The 27,247-nt window shown below is 38.7% G+C and overlaps 1 protein-coding gene across 4 annotated transcripts; it reads right to left on the reverse strand.

The window, feature by feature from the left end:
• LOC148852681 (Peptidyl-tRNA hydrolase family protein) lies at positions 1 to 26,478 on the reverse strand. 4 transcript variants are annotated; one of them, XR_016099477.1, is made up of 9 exons: positions 26,153 to 26,444; positions 25,971 to 26,055; positions 25,787 to 25,854; positions 19,834 to 19,884; positions 19,656 to 19,729; positions 11,344 to 11,402; positions 11,185 to 11,261; positions 897 to 1,052; positions 611 to 811 (listed from the first exon to the last, which is right to left on the reverse strand). XR_016099477.1 is itself a non-coding variant. In XM_088945971.1 (8 exons), the coding sequence occupies exons 1-8, from the start codon at positions 26,258 to 26,260 to the stop codon at positions 684 to 686; spliced, it is 654 nt and encodes a 217-aa protein (XP_088802097.1). In that variant the 5' UTR covers positions 26,261 to 26,478; the 3' UTR covers positions 1 to 683. The 4 variants fall into 4 exon arrangements, 2 of the variants coding, with proteins under 2 accessions (XP_088802097.1, XP_088802098.1); XR_016099476.1 differs by having other exon boundaries at positions 611 to 815; XM_088945971.1 differs by lacking the exon at positions 897 to 1,052 and having other exon boundaries at positions 1 to 815; positions 26,153 to 26,478.
• Positions 26,479 to 27,247: the final 769 nt, after the last annotated feature.

The following is a 27,247-nucleotide window of genomic DNA, read 5'->3' on the forward strand; positions in this document are numbered from 1 at the left end:
GACAGGAAAAAAATCAAGAATCCAACATTAATCAGATGGCATTGAATACAATAAAATTCATAAAAGACCTAAAACTTTTCAACCACATAAGCTGACATCTGGTTCTAATACAAATGCTCTGCAGGTGTATGACAAAAAAAATACTTCGATAGCACCATAGTTGCAAGAATCACCGTAACTTGAATATTCATCTCTCCCTAATAAACAAAGAATTTTTATTTAAAGAAAAAGGATAGCAACTGTAGGCTAAGATAACATCTTATCCATGTTTAGAAGTAATAATGTAATAGCCAAAGATAAGTTATTACATGGTCAATAAAACAAACTTCATTCTTCAATTAGGGGCTAATTTATGTCAGCAATAGGAAATGTTTGCTTGTGTTCGACTGCTCTCGGACTGATGCACTAACAGAAATTAGCATGGAAATTGGTAGAACTTTCCCCAGAACTGTATAATGGATTGTATGGTGTTTCCTAAGACTTCTCTGCCAATTTTGGGATCTTTCATTGCCTAATAATTGACCTTTTTTTTTATATCGCTAGATTAAACCTCTGATAGAACATCAGGACATCTGCCTTTAAGAGTGAAGTTTCTTCATCATATGGGACATTCTTGTTTAGTCTCTCCTTGGAAAAACCAATGACCAACTTAGAGAGAATTATGGTTATTGGAAATTTGATGCTCACACTTGTAATGTCTGTAATCTTAAATGCTTATACTTTTGTTCCCTGTTAAAGCATCTAGCACTCTCCGTCAAACCTTTGGATATAAGGAGTTTCAGTGCTTCACTCCCTTCTTGTAAAGCAGCATCTATCTGACCAAAAAAAAAAAAACAGCACATCAAATAATGAAAGGAGAAATATATGACTTCCTTTGCCTACACAAAAATACACACCATGCTAAACTCAGTAAACAACTTTCTTCGAAGAGCCTGATTATTTTGGCTTGCTGGCCACCATTTTGTAGACGGTTCCTTTGTTTCCAATAAAGCATATGTTATTGTTGCACACATCAACATGGTTCAAGTTTCAAGTGATTTATATTGTGGGCTCTGCTACACCATGCACATAGACCAATTTAACAAGTGACAAAATGCTGTATTATGATTTTCAAGTTTTGCAAGTAGTGCTATCAATTTTCAAAGTCTACCAACTTGAAAAATCAGCATCTTCATAAACATAAAAAATGAGAAAATGTCAATTAAAATAAACATAAAAATTAAAACATATATACTTTGATTTCATGTAGAAGTACAGAGTGAACACTTGATCTTTAATGGAGCCTCAAGAATAATAACAATCAGTGAAAGAGGCCATTGGATATAGGTCCAATGCAAAAAGAACCATTTGTTAACTTCGGAAATAGAGAGTTTTTGAATCTTCCCACAATCTTCTGCTTGGACCAACATAGGTATTCCAACATCTTCAACGATGCAACATTACACAGGTGCAAGGGTAACACAAACAAGTTGATCATCTCCTCCTTGCTTCTCCATTTTACCTTGTTCACTTCTGGATTCCACTTCCTCACTCGATGTTTGCCTTGTGTGGAAAAACCCCAGTTGTCCAAAAAATCTCTTGATTTTTCTTGTAGTTCTTTTGAAACTGGAACAGCTTCATGATCGTTAAATGACAAAACCAAGAGCCTCTGGACAGCCCAAAAATTGGCACTAGGTTTTGCTTGAAGATAACCCAATTCAATTTGCTTTCCACTTCACACACCAAGGTCTCCTTCCACCGTCAGTAGCATCCAAGATTGAAAGTTTTTGCTAGCAGAAGGTTTTGGAGCCACTTCGAGTTTGTCTTTACAAGAGACCGAGTCATTTGGAGTACAAGCTTCCCATTTTCAAGGGCTTCACAGGGCATTTTAGGGATCATCAGTGTTCCATTCTCAAAGTCAAGATCCATTTCGATTCTAGAACCAAAAACCCTCCACTCTTCACCCTAGTTGCCCGCAGGAATGAGAACACATTTACTTTGGCCTCTGCCAAAGAATTCTAGCAACACCAAAAAGGCATGTTTGCCTTCCTTGTCTCTGCAAAGTATGATCTTCTATTCTCCCCATGTTTGCTCCATTTGTCTATTCTCGTCTTTAGCTACCAAATCCAGGAAAAGGATGAACCATTCAAGACTATCTTTTGCACCTTGCTCAGTTCCAATATCTTGAACTCAAGCCCAGATAGAATTACTTTCTGAAAGAAGAATCTCTTTGATTCAATCTGAATAGGCATAATCATCATCGTCCATGCCTTGTCTCAAATAAATGGGGTCGGCTACACAAATCCTGCTTCTCCAATTCATTCTACTATTAAAATATTAGTGCTAAAATCATTTCTTACTACTTCTACCCAAGTCCTTTTTGGTCAAGCACTCTATCCTTAGGCCTTCTTACCCCTTCAACTTGGAATAAATTTCTTCTAACTGGAGCTTTTGATGGTCTTCTATGCATGTGACAAAACCATTTTAGTCTACTTCTCTCATTTCATCACCTATTGGGGCTACTCAGGTTCCTACAAATGACTTTATTCCTGATCCCATCCTTCCTAGTTCTGCCGCCCATCCATCTTAGCATTCACATTTTTGCCAGACTTATTTTCTGGACATGTTCCTTGACTGCCCAACATTCTGCCCCATAAAACATTACAATTGTTTTGTACAATTTTCCTTTTGGTCCAAGTAGAATCACCTATCACACAAAAGTCCAAATGCACCCCCAATATTTTGCACATCCTGTAGGGATAATGGGCCGAATGGGCCTTAGTTTATTTGTTTTTCTTCAAGTTATGTTTATGACTTGTGTTAGTAGGTAGTGGGCCTTAGTTATGGACCTGTTTTCTCCTTTTTATTATTGTTTATTATTGCTGTCTTTAATGATGGACACCCTACTAAGGGCACTTATGTAATTGTCCTTATTTTTTACAACAAAATAATAAAAAAGATCATTGGAGGCTGAAGAGAGGTTTAGAACTACTCTCTCTTCTTCCTTTTCTTCCATCTTCTTCCTCCATCATTTCTCTCTTCAATCTCCTTCTTTTCTCCTGTTTCTTTTCATTTAATTCAGATTATTGCAGGTGTGATTTACAACTTGGTATTAAAGCACGTTCTCACATTCTTTTCTTTCTTCTCTCTTTGCCCATACACAATGCGTATGGAGAATTGATTGGCTGATTAGGGAGAAGCTTCGGCAGCCCAGTTGGGAGGGTTATTGGAGAGGTTTTGTGAAGTTTTTCATCCCCAGTTGAAGCCCAGTGCAGGTTCTTGGAGTTTTTTTTCCAAAAAACCCTAGATGACTAGAGAGAACTAGTTATAGGTCCTAGAGACACTTTGAAGCTAGCGCTTGGGGATCAAAGTGTATCCTTTTGATTTTCATTAAGGGCAACTTAAGTTGGATAGAGTTCTGGAACCTCTGATAGGATCAGTTGAACTTTCTCCTCTTCTCCCATTCAGGCAGGTCTTATGAAACTCTATATTTGGTAGTTTGAAGAGTAGCTTTTTGCTTGGGATAGCAATTCTAGCTTAATTGAGACTTATTTTGATCTCCGTTTCACTAAATAGAGCAAACTGGAGGAGAAACCAAATATCCCACAGATTCCAGGTTTTGACATGGAGGGTCAATGGAGAATCTTTTTGGGCAGTGACACTATGAAGCTAGATGGGACCAATTATTTAACCTGGTCTAAGTCTATTAAGATACGTGTGTGTAGTAAAGGGAAATGGGGTTACATCACCGAGAGCAAGAAGAAGCCAAGGGAGGATAACCCTACTGATGAGAGGTGGATGCAGGAGAGCTACATAATAATGGGTTGGTTAGTGAATTCTATGTAACCACATATTAGCCAGCACTATTTGTGGATGGAAATTGCGAAGTGTGGGATAGTTTCACAGAGACCTATTCCCAAAAATTGAATGTTGCTCGGGCTTACAAATTGAAGTATGATGTGAATAATCTAACATAGGGGGAGAAGCCCTTAGCCATTTGCTTCTCCATGCTAAAATCGCTTTGGCAGGAGATTGATTTGATGGAAATTGTGGTTTGGGAGTGTACAAAGGATGCTAAAACACATAGGAAGCTGGTGGAAAGAAATTGATCTTTGAGTTCCTTATCAGACTTAACCTGAAGTATGATATTGTTAGAAAAATTGTTTTGGTGAAAGATGAGGTGACTTTATCTAAAGCTTACACTATAGTGAGTAGTGAGGAGAGAAAGAGAATGGGAAAGATGCTTGTGAATACTGCAAGAAACCTAAATATACTAAAGACACTTGTTGGAAGCTGCATCTAGAGCTTATACCTACTAGACTCAAGAATGCAAACAATGAAAAAAGGAATGAGAATGCGAAAGATGCAAATGCAAATGTAGCCACCTCCTCACAGAGTGAACAGGGGCATGAGAGAAACTAGCAGCTGCCAAGGTTGAGTATGAGAAGTATGATCGAATAATTAGTCACCTAGAGTCTACTGCTACAGCACCTACTTCATCAAAGACAATTCCCTCTTTATCTGCATATACCCATTCAAGTATTTGTACTACTGCGAATCATTCTTTTATCTCAAGCAATCGTAGGATCCCTTAGATAATTGATTCAGGTGCCTTTAACCATATGACTAGTGTGTCCTACTTATTTTCTACTTACCAACTTTTATCTGGCCAAGATAAGGTCAAACTTGCTAATGGCTCCTAGGACATTGACTCTCATAGGTGATTGGGAGTGCCCATAAGGCAAATGGGATATACCTATCGGATCCCTTAGATAATTGATTCAGGTGCCTTTAACCATATGACTAGTGTGTCCTACTTATTTTCTACTTACCAACTTTTATCTGGCCAAGATAAGGTCAAACTTGCTAATGGCTCCTAGGACATTGACTCTCATAGGTGATTGGGAGTGCCCATAAGGCAAATGGGATATACCTATCGGATGCCTGGACAAAGTCAAGTATTACCTTCGAGAGAAACTTTTGGTTCAAATGTGTCAAAGTCGGTCAATCCTATTATGTTATATCATTATTGTTTGGATCATATTTCTTTCTCTCTTTTTTTTGACAAATGGATCATATTTCTTTTTCTTTGTTGAGACTTTTGCTTCCAACTTTGTTTAGAGAAACTAAGTTGTCAAGTCTACATTGTGAGTCATCCAAGTTGTCAATGCATTGTAGAAACTCTAATTTTGCAAGTAATAGAAGATCTACAATTCCTTTTCACATTGTTCACTCTGATGTGTGGGGGCCATACCGTTTACCTTGCATGGATGGTTATAAATATTTTATTCAGATTATTGATGCCTTTTCTTGATACACATGGCTTTACCGTATGCGTTTTTGTGCTGAAGTACCCAAACTTGCAAAACAGTTTCATGAATTGTGCTTACCCAATTTGATACCCGCATCAAGATATTCCGATGCTAAAGAATATTTTGAGAATGATCTTGTTTCAAACCTTGAGAAGTTTGGGGTTATACATCAAATCTCTTGTCCCCGTACTCCAGAACAGAATGAGGTAGCAGAGAGAAAGAATTGGCATGTTGTTGAAGTAGCCAGGAGCATCCTTTTTGCCACCATTGTTCTAGTGAGATTTTGGGGTGATGTAGTCACAGCGACTACTTACCTTATTAAATGCATGCCTTCTCGAGTCTTGGGGTTCAAATCTCCCTTTGATGTCCTATTTCCTGAGAGTGAATTGTTTTTTTTTTACCAGTGAATAGTAAGATTTACTAAATCATAGCCAAAGAGAGTACAATTTAGGGAGAGGCACAAGATGCTACCTCTCGTTTAAGCAGAGGAGATGGAGGATACTATCAACCCTTTAGTTAATAAACAGAAGAAACCTAAGTAGCCCCTTGTTTAGTAAGATAATCAGCCAAGGCATTAGTCGGTCTAGCCACCCACTGAAACCTATTATCATATTCCTCGAAAGCCATTTCCTGAGAGTTAATTGTTTCCTATTACTTTCCATGTCTTTGGGTGCACATGGTATTTTCATGTCCCTAGCTCTCAGAGACATAAGTTTGAACCCAAGGTCCAGAAGTGCATTTTCTTAGGGTATGCCTTGCCTCCACACAAAAGGACTTTTGTTGCTTTGGTCCATCTAGTGGAACTCGTTTTGTCTCCATGGATGTTACCTTTGCAGAATCACTTCCATTTTATGGCCATTCTTCTAAGGGGAGCATTCCGTTGAACTGCTTTCTTCACCACTTCCTCTGTCTTCTCCTAATGATCCTGAGGTTAAGTCTCCTTTAGTAAGATAATCAACCAAGGCATTAGCCGGTCTAGCCACCCACTGAAACCTACTATCATATTCCTCAAAATCCATTTCCTGAGAGTTTTGCAGAATCACTTCCATTTTATGGCCATTCTTCTAAGGGGAGCATTCCGTTGAACTGCTTTCTTCACCACTTCCTCTGTCTTCTCCTAATGATCCTGAGGTTAAGTCTCCTTTAGTAAGATAATCAACCAAGGCATTAGCCGGTCTAGCCACCCACTGAAACCTACTATCATATTCCTCAAAATCCATTTCCTGAGAGTTAATTGTTTCCTATTACTTTCCGTGTCTTTGGGTGCACATGGTATTTTCATGTCCCTAGCTCTCAGAGACATAAGTTTGAACCCAAGGCCCAGAAGTGCATTTTCTTAGGGTATGCCTTGCCTCCACACAAAAGGGCTTTTGTTGCTTTGGTCCATCTAGTGGAACTCGTTTTGTCTCCATGGATGTTACTTTGAAGAATCACTTCCATTTTATGGTCATTCTTCTAAGGGGAGCATTCCGTTGAACTGTTTTCTTCACCACTTCCTCTATCTTCTCCTAATGATCCTAAGGTTAAGTCTCTTGTGGTTCCTTCTGTTCCAATGGCAGAGCCCTGGTCTTCCAGCTCTACCTTTCCTGCTCCTCCTCCTACTAGTCCTCCAATTTTCATTATTCATCCCATTATTCAAAGGTGGCACCAAAGGCAAAGGCTACGGCATGATCAGGTTGCTCCCTCATCTACAGTTGAGCCTCAAACACTCTCAACCCCTAAAGAGAGGATAAGTCCTTCACTGCCTGCTCCAGAACCTTCCTTACCAGACTTGGACCTACCTATTGTTGTGAGAAAAGGTAAAAGGAAATGTATAGCACATTGTATTTCCAAAACCTACCTTATAGCTTGTTATCCCCATCTTATTACTCTTTCTTAGCCTCCATTTCTTCTCAACCTATACCCAAGTCAGTTACAAAGGCCTTCTCTAAGCTAGAATGGAAGGAGGCTATGAGAACTGAAATAGAAGCACTTCGTAAAAATCATACCCGGGATATTGTGGATTTGCCTCATGGGAAGGAACCAGTAGGATGTAAATGGGTGCTCACTATCAAGTATCATGCTAATGGCACCAATGGGAGGTATAAGGCTTGGCTAATAGCCAAGGGTTATACTCAGGTATATGGAGTTGATTATATGGAGACTTTCTCCCCAGTTGCAAAAATGACTACAGTGAGAGTTCTGCTATCCTTGGCAATGAGTTAGATTGGCCCTTATATCAATTTGATGCGAAGAATGCTTTCTTAAATGGAGACTTGACTGAAGAGGTTTATATGTCACTTCTACTAGGTATGTATAGTAAGGAAATGCAGGGCAAGGTATGCAAGTTGAAGAAATCTATTTATGGCCTCAAGAAATCCCTACGAGATTGATTTAATAGATTCAAAACTGCACTGGTGAGTTTGGCTATACACAGACACAATCCAACCATACCTTGTTTGTGAATAGGAGAGGCACTCAAGATACCTTCCTCATTGTTTATGTTGATGATATTGTCATTACAACTTACAAGGAGTGATACAAAGGAAGTTCAGGCACTCAAGATATTCCTTAACTCGGAATTTGAAATTAAGGATTTAGGGGAATTGGGATATTTCCTAAGAATCGGAGTTTGCTAGGTCTAAAGATAGCACCGTCATCTCCCAATGAAAGTATGTGTTAGATCTTCTCACAGAGACTAGGAAACTTGGTGCCAAACCTGTTTCTACACCAATTGATGCTAACCATAAACTCAACTAATGATGGTGAGTTTTTGGCAGACAAGGGAGTGTTCCAGAGACTTTTGAGGAAGTTGCTATACCTTTGCATGACACGACAAAATATCTCATATGTTGTTAGTGCGATCAGCCAGTTTATGCATGCCCCTAGAGACACACATATGGCTGCTACAGAACAGGTTTTGTGTTACTTGAAGGGAACTCCAAGAAAGGGTATCATCTTCTCTAGGCATGGGCACATGAAGCTAGAGACTTATACAAATGCCAATTGGGATGGTAGTATTGATGATAGGAGATCTATATCTGGTTATTGTGCCTTGGCTGCAAGGAACATTGTCTCCTGGAGGTGTAAGAAACAATCAGTAGTAGCCAGGTCTTCAACTAAGGCATAGTACAGGGCAACGGCACATGGAGTTTCAGAGTTATGGCTCAGGTCACTTCTAGAGGAGATGGATATTACACATGATAAGCCCTTAATGCTTTACTATAATAATCAGGCTACGACCAACATAGCTCACAACTTAGCTCAGCATGATAGGACAAAACATATTGAAGTTTACCAGCATTTTATAAGAGAAAGGGTAGCTTCTGGAGAAGTTTTCCTTCCTTTTATTGCCTCAGAGCAACAATTAGCAAATGTTCTGACGAAGGGTGTCTCCCAAGGCAAAGTTACAACATTGTGTAATGGGCCGAATGGGCCTTGGTTTCTTTGCTTTTCTTTAAGTAATGTTTATGACTTGTGCTAGTAGGTAGTGGGCCTTAGTTATGGGCCTGTTTTCTCTTTCTTTATTTGTTTTTTATTGTCGTCTTTAGTGATGGACGCCCTACTAAGGGCACTCACGTAATTATCCTTATTTTTTATAATAAAAGAATAAAAGAGACCATTGGGGGCTAAAGAGAGGTTTAGAACTACTCTCTCTTCTTCTTCCTTTCCTTCCATCTTCTTCCTCCTTCACTTCTCTCTCTTCAATATCCTTCGTTTCTACTATTTCTTTTCTTTAAATTCAGATTATTGCAGGTGTGATTTACAACTCATCCTACTCTAATTCTTTGGGTGGCATCCTCCTCAATCTCCCCCTTATTATGAATTATTGAACCAAGGTACAAGAAACAGTCACATATATCTTGGTTTCCAATCCCAAATGTATCCCGATTTACACTCCTATTAGTACACATGTCATATACTTTTTGTTTTAGTCCTACTTATTTAAAACCCATTGTTTCTAAGGAAACAACTACTTTCTGTTTTGCATTTAATCCTTCATTAAATAAGGCTAAGTGCTGAGCGTTGGTAAAGACCCATCATATCTATAAAATCTAAAGTCTCAAGGAACTCTATAATATGCCTTCTCTAGGTCAATTAACACCATATGGAGATCTTTCTTTTTCTCTTTGAACTTTTCTTTAAATTGTCTCAAAAGAAATATAGCTTCCATGGTTTATCTCCCTTGCATAAAGCCAAATTGGTTCTTTGAACACTTGTTTCAAATCATAATCTTTGTTCAACTATTATCTCCCAATGTTTCATAGTGTGGCTCATGAGTTTAATCCCTTGATAGTTATTACAACTTTTTATATCACCTTTATTCTTAAATATAAGCACCATATAGTTGTTTCTCCAATCATCAGGCATCTTCTTCTTTCCTGAAGATAAAAGAAAAATTTTGTTGAAACAAAAAAAAGATACAAGGAAGGTGATCACCCGAGAGAAAAAAAAAAAGGAATTAGCCATAAAAAGGAAATTCTTTTCTTTCACAATCTTATTGAATAGCCTAGCTATCCATAAAAAGACTACCTCTCCCATACCTTTCCGCATTTCCATCGGAATCCCATCTAGTCTTAACATGGTAACACCTTTCCTTCATCTTATTTAGTGCAGATTTTATTTCAATAGGCCTAACTCTACAAAGGTACATGTTATTTGTAACACTACTAGTACTGCTAGATTTTTCCTCCATTAGCATCCTCCCCATGTTGTTCATTTAATAAATTTTCAAATAGTCTTCTATCTCTGTTTGATTTCCTCAGCTTCTACTAAGACTACTTGATCTTCATCTTTAATGCACCTAACATGGTTTAAATCTCTTTCTTTTCCCTCAACTTTGCAAGTTTATACATTCCTTTTCCTCCCTCTTTAATTCCTAATTTGTGGTAAATCTCATCAAACATCAATCACTTTCTTTTTAACTTCCTTTCTTATGGTTTTATACTTTTCCAATTTCCTACATTTCTACCTTTTTTCCATTCTCTCTAACATGCTAGTTTTAATCTAATTATATTTTGGACCTCTTCGTTTCACCACTGAGTTTCTTTAGTACTTTTCCATTTCTCTTTATCTTCTCTTAAGACATCCTTTGTTACTTTCTTTATGTTGTTTTCCATTTCAATCCAAATATCACTAATCTTTCCATCTAAATTCCAATTACCTTCTATTATAAACTTGTTTCTAAATTGAGCTATCTTTTCACCTTTTAGGTTTTCCCACTTAATTCTTGGACACTTATTTTCTTCCTTATTTCTCTTCCGTTTCCTAATGTTTATATCTACCAACACTAAGCTATGTTGTGTTGTTAAGTTTTCTCTTGCGATAACTTTGCAATCTTTACACATCATTCATTTTGTTCTCCTAGTAAGGAAACACTAAATTTGACTTATATTTGATTCACTTTTAAATGTTATTAAGTGTCCATCCTTTCTTGGAAAATGTTGTTTAAAATTTCCATGTCATAAACTATTACAAAATCTAATATTGTATCTCTTGGTTCATTCCTCTCCCCAAACCCAAATCCCATGCACCATATTATATCCTACACTTGACCCGGTGATCCTTTTAGCTCACTGGACACCATTTTGTAGATAGTTTCTTTGTTTCCAATAAAGCATATGCTGTTGTTGCAGACATCAACAATGTTGAAATTTAACAGAATTTGTAGGCTATGCTACATCAAGCACCATAGACCAATTTATCAAGTGGCAAAATGTTGTTATATGATTTTCAGGTTTTGTATGTTGTGCTATCAATTCTCAAAGGCTACCAACCAACTAGGCAAATTGGCATCTTCATAAGATTTTTTATACTAGATCTATAGAAAGGAACTTGAAAATGGCAAGGCCTGAGTGCATCAGAAACTAAAATCTTCACATGTCTGCTATAAGTAGAAGTGAGATGCACTTACTCGTTCACGGGCCCCTACATTGAACTTTTGAAGCAAGAAGGCTTTGGGATCCATTTGACCTGGAGGCTTTCCAATCCCTGAATACAATAATCTCAAATAAATTTTGGCAACCAACAATAAATTACTATGCAGCTAAAGTGAAACACAGTAAGAACAAACCAATTCTTAGTCGAGCAAATTCCCTATTGCCTCGAAAATGATAGATTACACTCTTCATCCTGTCAAGATGAAAGAACAGTTAAATACTGCAGCATCAAGTAATCACAAAAGAAAGAAACAGGTATTTATTAAATATCAAAGAGAATAAGCATTACAAGCATCCCACAGAGAGGCACAAGGTGTTACCTCTCTCTATAGTTTCCAAGGTGACAAGGCAAGGCTGGGCGATAAGGGGGTGCCTTGTCGCTTAGTCACCTAGGCAATAGATTTTAAGTAAAAAATCATATATCCTAGGGTAGTTCCCTAGGTTCCATAACCCTCTTACAATGGAGGTTAGTGTGACTTCGAACAGGAATGTTTTTGGATGGCTAAGTTAGCTGAAAAGGAGTTTAGTGAGTCACTTTGTTAATTCAGACACGAAGAGGCTGTGAAGGAGTAGGCAATCGCAATATGGAGACCAACTAACTCCTTTCAAGGAAAGAAAATGAATGCCGGTTTCTTCCTATTCATTTTCGATAATGAGGAGGCATATAAAACCATGGTTCGTGAACAATCTCAGGTCTGTTCTCCTGAACTGAGGATTAGGAGATGGAATCCATTAGTTGGAGCTCCCAGAGATGTGGGCCCGATGAGTCTGGTATGGATAAACATTTACGGCATTCCTCTACACACGTGGTGTTTCCAGACGTTTGAAACAATGGGAGAAGGTTGTGGGAGATTCAGGTTTATCAATCCTAGAACTAGTGTGTGGAAGAATCTAGTTAGCATGTGTATTCTAGTCGAAGTGGAAGAAGTTCATTGTGCTCCCTCATCATTGTCGTTGTGATTCGCCAGAGAGATTTTCAATCTAAGACTCGTTGTTGAGGGATCTTATCAGTTAAGGTGGGTGGAGAACATGGGAGTTTGGGGAAAAACGAGGGATGAAGTTTCTTTGGTTCCTACCGAAAATAAGAGGAAGCCGAATGGTCAGTTTAACAGGTTCAGTCTAGAGGTTGAAGACGAGGGTATGTTGGGAATTTTGAAAAAGGTCCTCCCTAATGGAGGTGGTAAGTTGGGCCTCGGGCTTCGGAGTGGCAATTGGAAATCAAAGAATCAAGAAGGGATTATTAAGAGGGTGGACCCCATGATAGGACCACGGCCCTTAGATCTTATTGAGGCTGGTTTGGAAGTTGGAAGGGAGAGACACGTGGAGGGACAGAAGTTTAATTGTGTGGACCTGGGGAAGGATTTCAAGTCAGTGGCATTTAAAGGATTGGGAGAGTTCAGATGCTAACTCTGGGTCGAAGAAGAAACACTGAGGAGGCACCTTTGAGGTGACTGTCAAAAAACCACATAGTTTAAGAAATCAGAATGCCGTGCATGTGACGAAAATCTTTTCCAGGTTGAGGTTTGGTCTGGTTGGAACAGGTCCAACAAAGAATTATATATGGGTCTATAGGAGAAAAGGTGTGAAAGGTATTGGGTCTTCTGGATATGATCTTAAGGAGTCAATGATGCAGGCTAAATCTTTGGGTTCTCAAATAGAGAAAGGAACAAGAAGAAGACAAGGTGAGTGTGGACGGTCCTGTTGCTGAAGAGAATTTGTTGTCACAATCCAGCAATGATGAGGGTGTTTCTGGCTGTGTGCCTCTCCAGAAATTAGTGGAAAGAGAGGTCACAATTGGTAAGGGGATGATTCAGAAAGGATGAGAAATTGAAAAGAAAAGTTCGATCAGGAGGCAAAGATTGGGACGAGGATGATTCAGGCAGGAAGATGCTTTTGTGGATGAAGATTGAGACTTTGTCTGATTTGTAAGCTGAGGGTCGAGTATCGTCGGATTAGGTGTCTAGCTGGTGGTCACCTCAGTTTCAAGGGGTTTCTTTCTAATTTCTTGGTTGTTTTGTTGCTTTCTGGCTGAGCTTCGGTTTGTTGAGTTTGTAGGCTGTTCATTTGTGTGTTTCTGTATTTCTGGGCTTTGTTATGGTTTGTTGTCGGCCCTGTTGGGGTCCTCAGCCTATGAGTTTTTCTCAGGTGATTCCTTATCACCTTTCTTTGTATTTCTTCTTTTTAATGAATTTTCTCTTTATCCTTCAAAAAAAAATAATTAACCATAATTTTCATAAGAAAAGTATAAACTTAGAAGAAGAGTTAAGGTATTACCCCTATACAGCCGACACTAACAGTACTCAAAAAACTGAGAAGAGTTATGGTATTTAGAGTTCCAGTTTAGGGTTGGGTGGCTTGCTGAAATATTGTGGGCGTTGGGCTGGCTAGGATGTTCTTGGTGTCATTTGTCATTTTTTGTCTTGTCTTCTATTGTTGTTTTTTTAGGGGTTTTCTCTAGTTGGGTTTTAATTTAGTTTGGTTTTGGTTCTGTTTGTTTGGGTTTGTTTATGCCTCTCTAGGATTTCTCTCTGGGATGATCTCTCTCTCAGGCGATTGCTTATCAACTTCCTTGTATCTTCTTTTTTATTTCAATAAAATTTTTTACTTCATCTTCAAAAAAAAATAAAGTACAAGGGTAGGTGATAAGGAATCACCTGCGAGAAGAACAAAAGACCAAGAAACCCCCAAAACAAGGAACCAAAAAACACATGCAGAAAAACACCCACTACCATCCCGAACGAAGCATCATCCCTATAGACCAGCAAGCCTAAAGCAAACAAAAAACAAACCTTTAACTGAAAAAATTCCAGAGACCCCCTAAATAGCACACCCTAATCCTCCCCTTCAAACCTTTCCCACTGCCCTAAATCATCTTCATTCTAGCTTTCTCTACCTTCTCCTACTAAGCGATTCCTTGCCCTCTCTTCTTTCCTTTTTCAGGTTCCTCAAAGGCTTTTCTGGTAAACTCTTCTCCTCCCAGAAACCAGACTGAGCCCTTTACCCACCTCAACATCTCTGTTAATGAGGTCTTCTATGGGCATACATCCTTGTCTTAGTGTCTTGTCAAATAGGAACAGAGCCTGTACCTCCTCCTTAGCAGTTAACCAATCTTCCTTTCTTTCCTCAAACTTGACATCCCCCTTCGTAGTTTTTGATTCCAAAGACACTTGACCCACCCCTCAGCTCTCCTCAGACACCAGCACCTTTGGCTTTCTTCCTCTTCTCTTGAATATTCTTTTGTACCTGTTTGTAGGCCCTACCCCCACAATACCATCTTTCAGCCGCAAAAACACCTGTGGCCCAAGTCAACTCTTATCCTACCAACCAACACTTCCCCAACTTCCGCTTGAGACAGACCTAACTCAAAAGCCTAAGTCTTATGGTCAACACTTGACCCACCCCTCAGCTCTCCTCAGACACCAGCACCTTTGGCTTTCTTCCTCTTCTCTTGAATATTCTTTTGTACCTATTTGTAGGCCCTACCCCCACAATACCATCTTTCAGCCGCAAAAACACCTTAGTCACAGGCACAATATGAGAAAAACTTGACCCTCAGGGATTCTTAGCATCCGTGTTGACAGTGGATCAACAGTCTTCTCGATCCCAACCACCTTCTCTTCTGTGGCCCAAGTCAACTCTTATCCTACCAACCAACACTTCCCCAACTTCCGCTTGAGACAGACCTAACTCAAAAGCCTAAGTCTTATGATCAGTCTCCAACTTCTCTGCATCTTCCTTTAAAGCCACTTCACTAATACCTTCACTAGGAACTTCACCTTTTTCCACATAACCTTCTGATCTACCCTCTCTTTTCTCCAAACCAGAACCAGCCACCACCTCATCTTGAAGAGTCTCTGCGCCATTAGTCGAAGACACATCCAAGTCGCAAACCCCCACCTGATCCAACTCAACACCAGCTGTCCAATGTTTAGAAGTAGCCACAAGCAAAGCCAAGACCCGATCCTCGCAATGCCGCAAGCCAGAACAAGAACCCGCAAAACCATTGCATCATAAACTCTTGTCCCAAAGTCAGCACCAGTCTTCTTATCTCCTTGGATCTCGTACTAAGTATCTCCCAAACCCAATCAGCTCATCTCCAACTCTTCTCTTCCCCGCATCAAACTATGATAGAAGCTTCACCCTTTTGAGGAAATTTGAGCTCCTATGTTTAAAGCCTCTTCTCTTAAAAACCTTTAGCCTACTAAAATAATGGCTGGATAAATCCCAGCACCTTTCAGTTTCAAGAGATTAGCCCCAGTTAAGCCATTGCCCAATCTACGAACGTGACCCGCCTCTTCAGCTTCTTTAATAAAAAATAAAAAAACCTCCATCTTTTTTTATATTCCAAGATCCTAACATCCTGGCTATCCACTTGTCCACCACTTAATAAATTCAAATTACTTTTACTAACTTCATACCCTTTCACTTTTTCATCACCTCAGAAATCTAACAAAGCCATCAAATCGCCACCGCTATCAAGATTAAACTCTTTATTTCCAAAAAAGCCTTTGTCTTCAACCTCTGCCCCTCCCATTACAAAGAGTCCTTTCGTTTTTTGCATGCTTATATATATTGTATCATTTTATTGGTTGGTTTTATTTTATTAGAATACATCCTGTTGTATGTTACAATTTTTTTATAAAGATAATTCTTTTCCTTTTACTAAAGCTACAAAAGTTTCTTTGGGTTTGAATTCTGAACCGAGACTGAGAAGAGAAACCAGTGACTCAGTCCAAGTCATCCAAGACCTCCAGGTAAGTTTCTTCTTCTTAAACAGTCCAATCGTTCTGTCATCTGTGGTCTTTCTTTTCTTACTTATTTAAGAAATAGTTGTGGGATGAAACAGGGGCTCCACCTCTTCAGCCTCCCCCTCCTCAAATCACCCTGGTACTCTTGTATTTTATTTTCTTAGCTTTTTAAAAATACTTTTGGAAACGAAACAGGGACTCCGCTCCTGTTTCTTCTTCTTAAACAGTCCAATCGTTCTGTCATCTGTGGTCCTTCTTTTCTTACTTATTTAAGAAATAGTTGTGGGATGAAACAGGGGCTCCACCTCTTCAGCCTCCTCCTCAAATCACCCTGGTACTCCTGTATTTTATTTTCTTAGCTTTTTAAAAATACTTTTGGAAACGAAACAGGGGCTCCGCCCCCTTCTTCTTAAACAGGGGCTGTACCCCAACTCTCTAAAACTTTCCTGTATTTTTTGCACTATTTTTTAATAACGCTTTTTTTGGAACAAAACAGGGGCTCTCTCCCTTTATTTTCTCTCCTTTTTTGCAGCATTCTCCCTTTTTATTAGCCTGAAACAGGGTCTCCGCCACCTTAAACACAGTCCAAGTCGTCCTCTTACTCTGACATACACACACACACACACACACATTTGCTCCATGTCCTCTAACCCCTATATTTTTTTCTTTTTTAACAAATATTCTTTTTGGGAACAAAACAGGGGCTCCACCCCCTTATTTTTCTCTCTTTTTTTTCGCTACATTCCCCCTTTTTCGTTGGCCTGAAACAAGTATGATGTATATATAATGGCATTTTATGTTTTATTTGAATGAATTTATTGCTAATAGCCAGTATACAGGTATGCTGGTTAGTATAAAAAAACTAATAAAGTAGTTTAAGAAGGTGTAGGGATCCTTATTTTATACTATCAAATTCCATCGCCTAGGCTCACCTAGGCGCCTTGACACTATGCTTTCAACTTCTAATGGTTCAAAACAGGTGGACAACATCTACTTCTCTCCTCCTCCCACAAACCCAAACTTTCCATCCACCTAACTGGATAAGTTCCTTCAACCACTAATTTCAAGTCATGCAATTCTCGACCAAAATTAAGTGCCAGCGATGTTGGCACCAAGTGAACCTCATTCACCTCAACCAGGACACATGCAGCGACCAGGTTCTTCCACAAGAAAGTCATTGAATCAACAAACCTGAATTTTCCACTGCATCCCCAACAGATAAAAATGTTTGGAAGCACCAGGCATGTAAGGGGATGCCATAGACATTTATCCTCACCAAGCTTGGAGTACCCAAATCCAAGTTCCTTAATGCCCCAACTAAAGGACTCCATCTGCCTAGCCTGAGTTTTGGGCAACAGAACTGATCTTATTCACAATTGAGGATGCCAAGAGCTTCTTCTTCGTTTCCGAAAAAAATAAGGAAGAAACCCACATTGGGTTTCCACACCTGAAATGCCAAATTTGATCACCATTCAATTGTAGCCCAAGACCTCACCTCATCAACGTCTAGATCTAAGTTCACAATCCGTCCAACCAAGCACCTTTCGAGAAACCTTATATGACCATGCATGCCATCAGTCGAACTTATTCTCACTTCTTTCATTGCGTACCGTAAAATCTCATGAAACTGTTGGACAAAAGCTCAATATGCAAAACATGTAACGAGGGGGGATGTCATTTACCAATGAGGGAGGATATGGTCACTTGACCAAGCCCCCTAATTCTCTGCGTCTAACTCAATCTTAGAAGATAAATGAGATGTAAAGATCAACCAAAGCACTCATTTGGGATGGAAGGTAAAATGGTTTCACTAACTCAACCTCACCTAAAACTTGGAGTCTGTTGGAGATGCACCGATGCAATTGATGAAGAGCAGGTGTTCCCAGGCCCAATATCGAAAGATATAGGGTGCAAAGATGAAGAAGAGAGGGGAATTGAGCGATGCAAAGCTGAACGAAGAGAGGGACTCGCTCAAGCTTGGTGTAAGTTTGACAATGGCAGTCGTTTCCATCTTCCAAAAACTACTCCCCTCCTTTTGCAGCCAATCCACTACTAGCATTGAATCACCTTCTATAATTAGCTTTTTCACTCCACATTGACAAGTTCCTCCTACACCAAAACAAAGTAAAAATCCAATTCCAAATAGCTACAGCAACTGGACAAGAAATTTAATAAGTGGTAGCAGTCCTCACTATTAGCTTTGCAAAGAAGACACCGGCTTTTGAAACTCAGCCTTTTGCTTTGAAACTGGTCCAAAGCAATTGCTAGCATATTTTCACCCGGGTATATTAGGGATTCCCAATTCAATCAGGACACTATAGGAAATGCTCTAGAAAATTCCTATGAGTTCCAATGCCACTAGGACTCTTCCAATATTAATCCCAGACTTCTCTGGTACCATATTATCAAAGCCTTAGTGCAACTAGGATTCCTCCCTAAAAGTCCCAATTCAACAGGATTCTTCGCACACTCATCTCAGTGTTACCCAGGGACTTATGTAGAAGTCCTAGCCTCAATAGGATTCCTCTTCCAAAGCCCTATCCAACTAGGACTCCTAGTCAAAGCCCTAATTCAACTCAACTTCTTGGTAATGATATTCTACTCTTGTTTGAAGATGCAGATTCCTTGTTGGACATTCACAAAATCATAGAATCACTCACAGGCACCCAGCATACAGAGTCTCATAGTCGTATATCTTTAGTAGTCATCATCATGATATATCAAAGTGAATGATTACAACCCTACAATATTGGAAGTCCTCAGGTCTAAGGACTAAAGAGACTTTGCATATGAGAGATTCAAGCAACTGACAATGACAGGGGACTCCTTTTGATGAACCAATCTCTGGATATTATTAATGTGTATCCCAATGCACATCTACATTGTAGTCTAAAGTCACACCCAAATGGCTGAGATCAAACCATATAACCATACATGTGCTAACCATTACCTAAACATGCCCTTAGTTAGGATCAAGTTTATAAAGAACTGAACCATCTAGATCTCCCATGATGAATCTCACTCACCACTTGGATACTCTACAATATTCCCTAGGGAAAAAAGTCATAAAGATAAACAATTGTAGAACAAATGCCTCAAAAAAAAAAAAAAAGTTTCAACTTTATTAGAAGAAAGAATGTAAACAAAACACATTTGGCTTTAATTGAATACATAGAAATCTCATTTCCAACACTTTGTACATCACTTTTGTTTCTAAATATAGGCAACATAGTGCTCTTTCTCCATTCATCCAGTATCCTCTTAGGTTACATCATTTTATTAAATAGGCTTACCTCCCCCACAACTTCTAACACTTCATTTGGGATACCATTAAGTCCTAATGTTTTCCCTTCTTCATTTTATTAAATGCTCTTTCACTTCAGAAATTCAAGCTTTACGAAGGTATATATTATTTTTTGTACTATTTGAGTTACTAATCATTCTTCCATTAGCACCCTTTATTTGTTCTTCGTTTCTTTTTTTTTTTTTTTTGATCAGCAAGACTTCATTAATAATTTTTCAAAATAGTTTTTCCAACTTTCCAAGTTGAATTGTCTTGAATCACTGTAACTGGTCAAAGTTCCAAGTCAAATTGTGAAGGTTAGACCAAATCAACTAGTTTTGTAATCTGATTAGAACTAAAAAAAATAGGAATAGATAATTTTGAGGTAAAACCAATAAGTGCCCTGGAGAAATACCCATTATGACCTTCATGCCCCCCTTTGTGCTGTAGACGAAGTACCCCACAAGGTAAGTTCATATCATCAAAAAACTACAAAAATCAAACATAAATTAGTTAATCAACATCTTTTTCCAGTTTAACAAGAGAATCAGGAGAAAAATAAAAACAGGAAAGATGAGTGAAAAGAATAGTACCACCACAACACGATTGAGTGGCATCTTATAGTATGCTGCAAGTGGTCCAGTCTGCAATAAATTAAACCAATACCAAAAATAACATATTAACATATATCAAATTTTCATATAAATTGGAAAGACCATGTAAATTTAACTATGTAAAACTGATTCGGTTTATAACAGAAAGGTTTATTGGAGTTTTCAGAAGTGCTGAAAAGAATAAGGGTTAGCTGATTCCAAAGGTGTTCATGGAGTTCTCTCTTTAGGGAAGGTTTATTGGAGTTATCAGAAGTGCTGAAGAGAAATGAAGGATTGGGGCTGGGCCCTTGCTTTTACCTTGAAGAATTGTAGATATATGAGGATCCAATCAGATCAAGAGGGGCTGAAGATCAATCCATAAGACAGCTGAGTTGAACTTGACCTTGAAGCTATTGACAATTCTTGATTCAAACTTGATTGCATCAAGTTTTTTTTCTTTGAGGAAATCCTAACTTGAAGATGAGAATGTTTCAGAGAATCAAAGTAAAGAGTTTTTTCTTTGAGGAAACCAGTCTTAATGAAAAGGTTGCCATGAAGATCAGGGAGAATAAGAGGGCTGCAGTTTTTTGGTTGGAGAAGCTATTTGCTGGTTTAAGGATTTAGTTGAGGATTTGATTTTCTTCAGAGACAGGAAAGGGTGGAGATCAGTGAAAGAAATGGGAGGGAGGAGATATGTTGCAGACAGAAGAAGTAACTCGAAAGGAAGCTTCATTTTCCTTTGGGAGTTCTGTGGGAGGGGAAAGAAATAGTTAGTCTGCTTTTCTGAATAGTGGAGGAGCAATGGTTGGAGGGAGACACTTAGGCTCATGGAGGAATTCGAAAGAAATATAGAGAAAAAGGTTTCAGACACCAAAACAGAACAAGATCTATTGAAGGTGACAGTGACAGGTAATATGGGAGATGTCAAATTGGTTATCAACAGAAGGAAAGAACGTCTGGAAAGCAGATTTGTGGTTGCAACAAAAGAGAAGGTTGAAGATTGGCGTGAATTGGAGCTGTGGTCAGTGACTTTTTGAAACTAAAAGGTCCGCTAATGCTAACAACTTTTGACAAGAACAAAGCATTACTGGACTTTTTGTATGAGGAGATTGATCTTGCTGCTTCTTCATTCCAAACTGAGCTTGTTCAGGTTTTAATTTCATATTGGTGTCCAAGCTCTAACACAAAGATTGTGCAGTGCAATGATGGCATCATTTTGAGCATTTTGGGTCTGCCTTTTCACCTGTGGCAGCAATCAGCCTTTGAGTTGATTGCTAAAGCTTGTGGAGGTGGTTTGAGAACTTTTTTTTTTTTTTTGCTAAAGACCTGATTTCAGCAGCAGTTCTGTTGATGGGTGTGAAGCCTGAAAAGATTCCAAGGAAAATAGAAGTGTTCTCCAATGGTAGATTCTACTGTATCTGGCTTACAACTTCCATTGAAGCTGCTATGAGGAATGCAGGCCACAAGATGGAATACAAACAGTTCAAGAGGATGGAGCTTCACAAGGGAGTTTCCCTTGGTGCTTCAGGTTCCTTGAACGGTGTTAAAGTCTAGTCAGTGGGGGTATTTTAGTCTTTTTTCTCTCTTGTTATATGTTTGGTTTGTCTCATGTTATTTATAAGGGCAGAATTAATTTTACAATTATTAGAGCTTAATGAAACAAACGGTCGATAGAGAGAGGATGAAACTCCTGAGTTCTCTAACTAAGAAAACCCTTCTTTTCTTCCTCCTTTCTTCTTCACCATTTCTAACTCCTTTCTCTTCTGACCACACACTTTTCTTGACTTCCTTCTCTTCTTTTCTCATTTTTATTTCCTTCAAGTAGAGAACATCTTCTATTCAGCAAGGGGAGAGAAAGAGACCATAAAGGACTGATCACCCTGTAGGAAAGAAGGCCTCTATGCCTCCAACCGTGACAGCTGGTGAGTTTTCCATGGTTTTGTAGAGGTCCTCTATTCGGCAATTCGAAGGACCAGTGGTTAGTGCTTCATTTGGTGCGGCAGTTGAAGGCTTGTTTGTGGTGATTGAATGGACTGTGGTGGTGTGGAAGAAGATCAGTTTTGAGTATGTAAAGTCCAGAAGTGGTTCAGGTTAGAATGTGGTAGATTGTGGGTGTTCTTCCTTGTGTTCGAAGATAGTACAGTAAGTGTCCAGAAGCAACTGTATTTAGGTCAAGATAATGTGACGAGGATATATCAGTTGTATTATGACTAATTCACTCTCCAGCAGAGTGATAAGAGTGTGGAGGAATATTAGGCTGCATTGAAGAATCTGAGAAATGAGTTAAATTTTTTCAACAAGAACAATGGGAACATCTGGATATTGCAAGGTTCTTATCCGGCTTGAGGAGTGAATTTGAACCAGTGAGGTCTCAGATTTTAGGCAGTAGCGACCTCCCATCTCTCTCTGAAGTGTTTTCTCACATCCGGAGAGCCTCAAACCCACATAATGACAACATTTCCATGCCAGAGAGGTCTACCTTGGCAACTATTAGAGGAGGTGATGGAGGTAGGAATACGCATGGTAGAGGAGTTATTAGAGGAGTGAGTCATGGGCTTAAAGGTGGCCGAAGTGGTGGAAGGGTGTCAACTGGTATGAAGGTGGTGGTAGAAGTAATGGTCCAGGCCTAGTCTGAGAGTGCTCTCGTTGTGGTCGTGAGGGACATACTGTTAACTTTCGCCATGACTTACTGGCCCACTATCTTCTTGAGCTAATCATGCCATTGCGGGATGTGATAGTGGTAACAAAATTTCTACTGAGAAGGTACCTCTTTCAAGAGTGGGTAAGGACAAGGATTTGGTCTCTATCACCCGTGAAGAGTATGAAAGACTTCACCTGTCTTCTTCCGGCACAACTGCCACCCTTGCACAATCAGGTACAGCCTGTCTTGTCTCCAATTCTAAATGTAATTCTTAGATAATTGACTTTAGAGCTTCAGATCATATGAATGAATCTCCAGACATGTTTATGTCCTTGTCTTCTCCCTCCATATCTCAAACCGTAACCTTAGCTAATGGAACTTCTTCCCCTGTGTTTGGTACTGGTAATGCATCTCTTAGTTCTGACATCAATTTGAATTCTGTTTTCTATGTGCCAATTTCCTCTTAGTCTTTTGTCTATAAGTAAGCTTACTCAGTCACTCCATTGCTCAATAACCTTTTATCCCTCATATTATGTGTTTCAAGATCTCCAGACAGGAAAGACAATTAGTGGCAGTTGTGAAGCTAGAGGATTGTACTACCTGAATGACAATGGTCCACAAAAGGTTCTCCACTCATCATTTACTCATCAATGGCATTGTCGCTTGAGTCATCCCTCTCTCTGTATTTTACAGAAATTAGTTCCTACTTTAGAGTCAATATCTCAGTTGGAGTGTGAGTCATGTCAATTGAATAAACATCATAGAGTTTCTTGTGTTCAAAGGGAAGATAAAAGAGTCCCGCATCCTTTTGTGCTTGTTTACTTAAATGTTTGGGGTCCTAGTCGAATGTCAGCTTATAATGGATTTAGATATTTTCCTTCATTGATGATTATTCAAGAATAACATGGATTTATTTAATGAAAAATCATTTTGACCCGTCTTCTATATTTCATTGCTTTCATGACAAAATACAAAATCAATCTGGTGTGTGTATCAAAGTATTTTGTTCAAATAATGCTAAAGAATATTTCCTTGGGGATTTTTAAACCTATTTTGACACTCATGGTATTATACACCAATCCTCCTGTTCTCACACACCTCAACAAAATGGTGTGGCTGAACGGAAAAATCGTCATGTAATTGAAACAACTCATGCTTTGTTGATTCAAATGTCTATACCTAAGACATACTAGAGTGATGTTGTTCTCACCTCATGTTTTCTAATCAACCGCATGCCTTCATCTGTTCTTGATGGAAAGTCTCCTTTTTCTATTTTATTTCCCTGGGTTTCTCCTTTCTCTCTTCCTCTTTGTGTTTTTGGTTGTCTGTTTTGTCCACAAGTTGGGTCCTAGCCATGATAAACTTGACTCTTGTGCCATCAAATGTGTTTTTCTTGGTTATTCTCATGCACAAAAGGGGTATAAGTGTTATGATCCAAATCTCCCAAGGCCTTTGTTGTTCCCAATGTTACATTCTTTGAGAGTTTGCCTTACTTTTCCAAACAAGAACCCTCTCCCTCTGTTCCTCTTCCTTCTGCTTTAGGTAATGTATTTATCCCTCTTCCTACTTCACAGGAGCCTCTATGACCATGATTCACAGAGCGTATTCTAGACAAGAATGAGAGCCAATATATCCACCAACTTCAGCTCCACCTCTAGTTTCTGATACACCTCCAACGGCTTTACCGTCAACAAATCCTCCACAGTCAGATCTTGATCTTCCCATTAACCTTCGTAAGGGTAAGCATGCTTGTACTAATCATCCTATTTTTCGTTATGTTTCCTTCGCTCACTAACTCACTTATCTCCTTCCCATCAGAAATTTGTTTCTCTCCTTTCTTTTGTTTCGATTCCTTGTTCAATCCAGGATACCCTTACTTCTCCTAACTAGAAGAAGGCAATGGATGAAGAATTCCATGCTTTCCAATCTAACTATACTTGGGATCTCACCTCCTTTCCTCCGGGGAAGCAAGCAGTTTGTTGTCGATGGGTATATACAATTAAACATCGACAAGATGGTAACATTAAATGATTTAAAGCACAACTGGTGGAAAAAAGGTTACACACAAACCTATGGTGTTGACTACTCAAGAACCTTCTCTCCAATTGCCAAGATGAGCTTTGTACAAGTGATTATCTCCTTACTACTCACTTTAACTGACCCTTATTTCAGCTTGACATCAAGAATGCCTTCCTTCATAGTGATCTTCAGGAGGAGGTGTATATGGAGCAACCCCCTTGGCCTTGGGTTCAATTGTGTTCTCATCATTTTCTTTCAATATATTTTCCTCTTTATTTACCTTCTAAAAAAACAAGGCATCACCCGCAAATACAAAGGAACATATAACAAAACAAAAAGGGAAGATAAACAAACAAAAACAAGTTCTCTTGCTTCAACTAATCAAAGACTCGATGAAATCCAAAAATCAGAACCAAAGTCTTCTCTCTTAGAATCTTTAAACTGTGGATGAATCAGCATCCAATCCACCAGCCTTGAACCAATAGCAGCACATAATCAATCCTTCTTCCTCTCTTTGTTATTAAGGATTCTTCAATTACTTTCTTCCCACACCTCCAACAGACTGCAAAAGGCACACAACTCCACATAATTTTTGCTTTCTTTGCCCCCATTAATCCCTAGCCACTTTTTAAAGGTTTCCTTAGGCAACTCAGTGTCCCACCCTTCCATGTTGAAGTGACAAAAGAAGAATAACCATATGCAATTAATATAAACACAGTCCTTTCCATAAGATCAACGAGAAAATTGACAATAAGCCTTTTGCAAATTTGGGAAAGGCTGCAACCTTCTATTTGTGGTAAAAATACTCAGTTTACCATCAATGAGAATTTCACATTCCACACTTTTGCTTTCCAACGCAGGAAGAACTGTCAGTACCCAAAAAAACAAAAACAAAAAAACTTCCCAAGACACTGAAATATACAGAAAGATTCCTTTTTTTTTTTTTTTGATAAGTAGCAAGATTTCCTGTTGGACAAGAACGTTTTACTAAAAACATCCACAAACTTAGGAATTAAAACCCTTGTAGGCATAATGATAGAAACTAACAGCCAACCTCATAAGAATAACAAGAATTTCATGCTCTTGGCATTATTTTGTTCTTTGGAATCACGGGAGACGAACCCATAAGTTAAATAATTAAAATTTCGGCAACCATTTTTAGCAACTTGTCTGTGGAAACGAATAGCCAAACGCAGGTCTCGGTTGGCCAAGCAAGCAGTTTGTGGGCAAGTGGGTCATGGCAATTGAAAAACGAATAATGTAGAAAAGTAATATAAACAAATGACTGCTCACAGATTCACCGCTCAAATTCATGTATGTCTGCGGCTTTGCAAGGAAAATTGGAATATCGCCGACGTAACCTGAACGAATAAAAGCTCCAGATTAACAATACAGACTGAACAATATAGTGAAACTGAAATTTCTTAATGTAAACATCAACTAATGAAAAAAAAAAAAAAAAAGGTATTAAACAAACCTTGTCCAAAGAGAGCTTTGCAGTGAACAGTGTCCACTGAAATCCCTAGTGATTTTGCACACGCATCGATCATCTCGAACCCTACCTGTGTTTGGCCATTGTTGATTCAGACAGAGATAGGGAAATTATGGGTTTAAATGGCGGAATTAGGATTTCAAGATAAACAACCATAAAAAACCCACATTATGTCTTGTTCCTTGGTATTTCTCGCCGGGGTTGCCTAAGCCCACGAAGAGCCATGGATGAGATGAAGCAGTGGAGAACCAATGCCTGGACACCCTGCTAAGCATTTCGTGTGTATTTTAGAAGGCCTCCCAAGCTCAACGCCGGATTAAGTATGATTTTTTTATTTTGTACTGAGATTGCATTCACCAGAAATGAAAGTTTTCTTTGAAAAAGATATGTCTTTTTCTTGATTTTTCATTCTTGAATGGAGGGCTGAGGAAGGCAAAGCGTGCTTTAAAGTTTAGAGAGAGAAGTCCAGAAGAGGGGAAAACGATATATCTTTAAATCGGGGGCAATTTGGTCTTAATAAAAACTTTTTCTTCCCTCTCACCATTTTTGCAATTAATTTTCTTTAAACATGCCTGAATATGTAAACTTACCAAACTTGGTTATTTTTTATGCAAAAAGTCCTTTATTTTTTTTATTTATTTATTCTAACAAATTTTGTTTTACACACATTTTTCATGTTTTAAATTGAGGCTATTATTTTAGTTGATTTTTTTGTATGGATTTGTTATTTAATTTAGGGAAAATTTTATATTAGTACCTATATTTTAGGGGTAGCATCAACTTAGTAGCTGAACTTCAAATTGTATTATTGTAACACTTAAACTTTCAAAAACTGTCAAGTTGGTCCAAAACTATTAACGGATGTTAAGTATCATATAAAAGGACCAAAATAGCCTTCATCTATCATCTAATTTTCTTCTTATTCATATCGGATCTCTAACCACCCCCTCCATTTCAACGACTCTATAGTTGCAATTATTAGGTCTTACATCGTCGTTGCCGGTGGCACCTCTGAATTTGAAGATGCCCCACTCACCATGAAGATGTACAACCTTAATTCACGCAAGTGGGAGATGTACCAACCCATGCATGCCATCCTCATAGGCTCTACTGCCACCACCTAGCTCTTGATCATTGTCTCCAAGGGCAAATTCTTCGTATTGGAGAAGACCTCTAGTGTCATTTGCACTTTCAACCCGGAGAAGAAGATGTTGGATTTTAATCTCATAAGAGATTAAATCCAATGGGTTTGATTGGTCAAT

Source organism: Nelumbo lutea, chromosome 5 (genome assembly GCF_056320005.1).
Source record: "Nelumbo lutea isolate HS-2025 chromosome 5, American lotus-T2T, whole genome shotgun sequence".
NCBI lineage: Eukaryota > Viridiplantae > Streptophyta > Magnoliopsida > Proteales > Nelumbonaceae > Nelumbo > Nelumbo lutea.

Excerpts from the sequence above, each read along its gene's own strand:
- LOC148852681 (XM_088945971.1), bottom strand. The coding sequence starts at position 26,260 with ATGCTTAGCAGGGTGTCCAGGCATTGGTTCTCCACTGCTTCATCTCAT. Across the intron at positions 11,403-19,655 it reads GGGCATGAAGGTCATAATGG|GATGAAGAGTGTAATCTATC; the intron begins GTATTTCTCCAG and ends TCATCTTGACAG. Across the intron at positions 11,262-11,343 it reads ATTTGCTCGACTAAGAATTG|GGATTGGAAAGCCTCCAGGT; the intron begins GTTTGTTCTTAC and ends TATTGTATTCAG.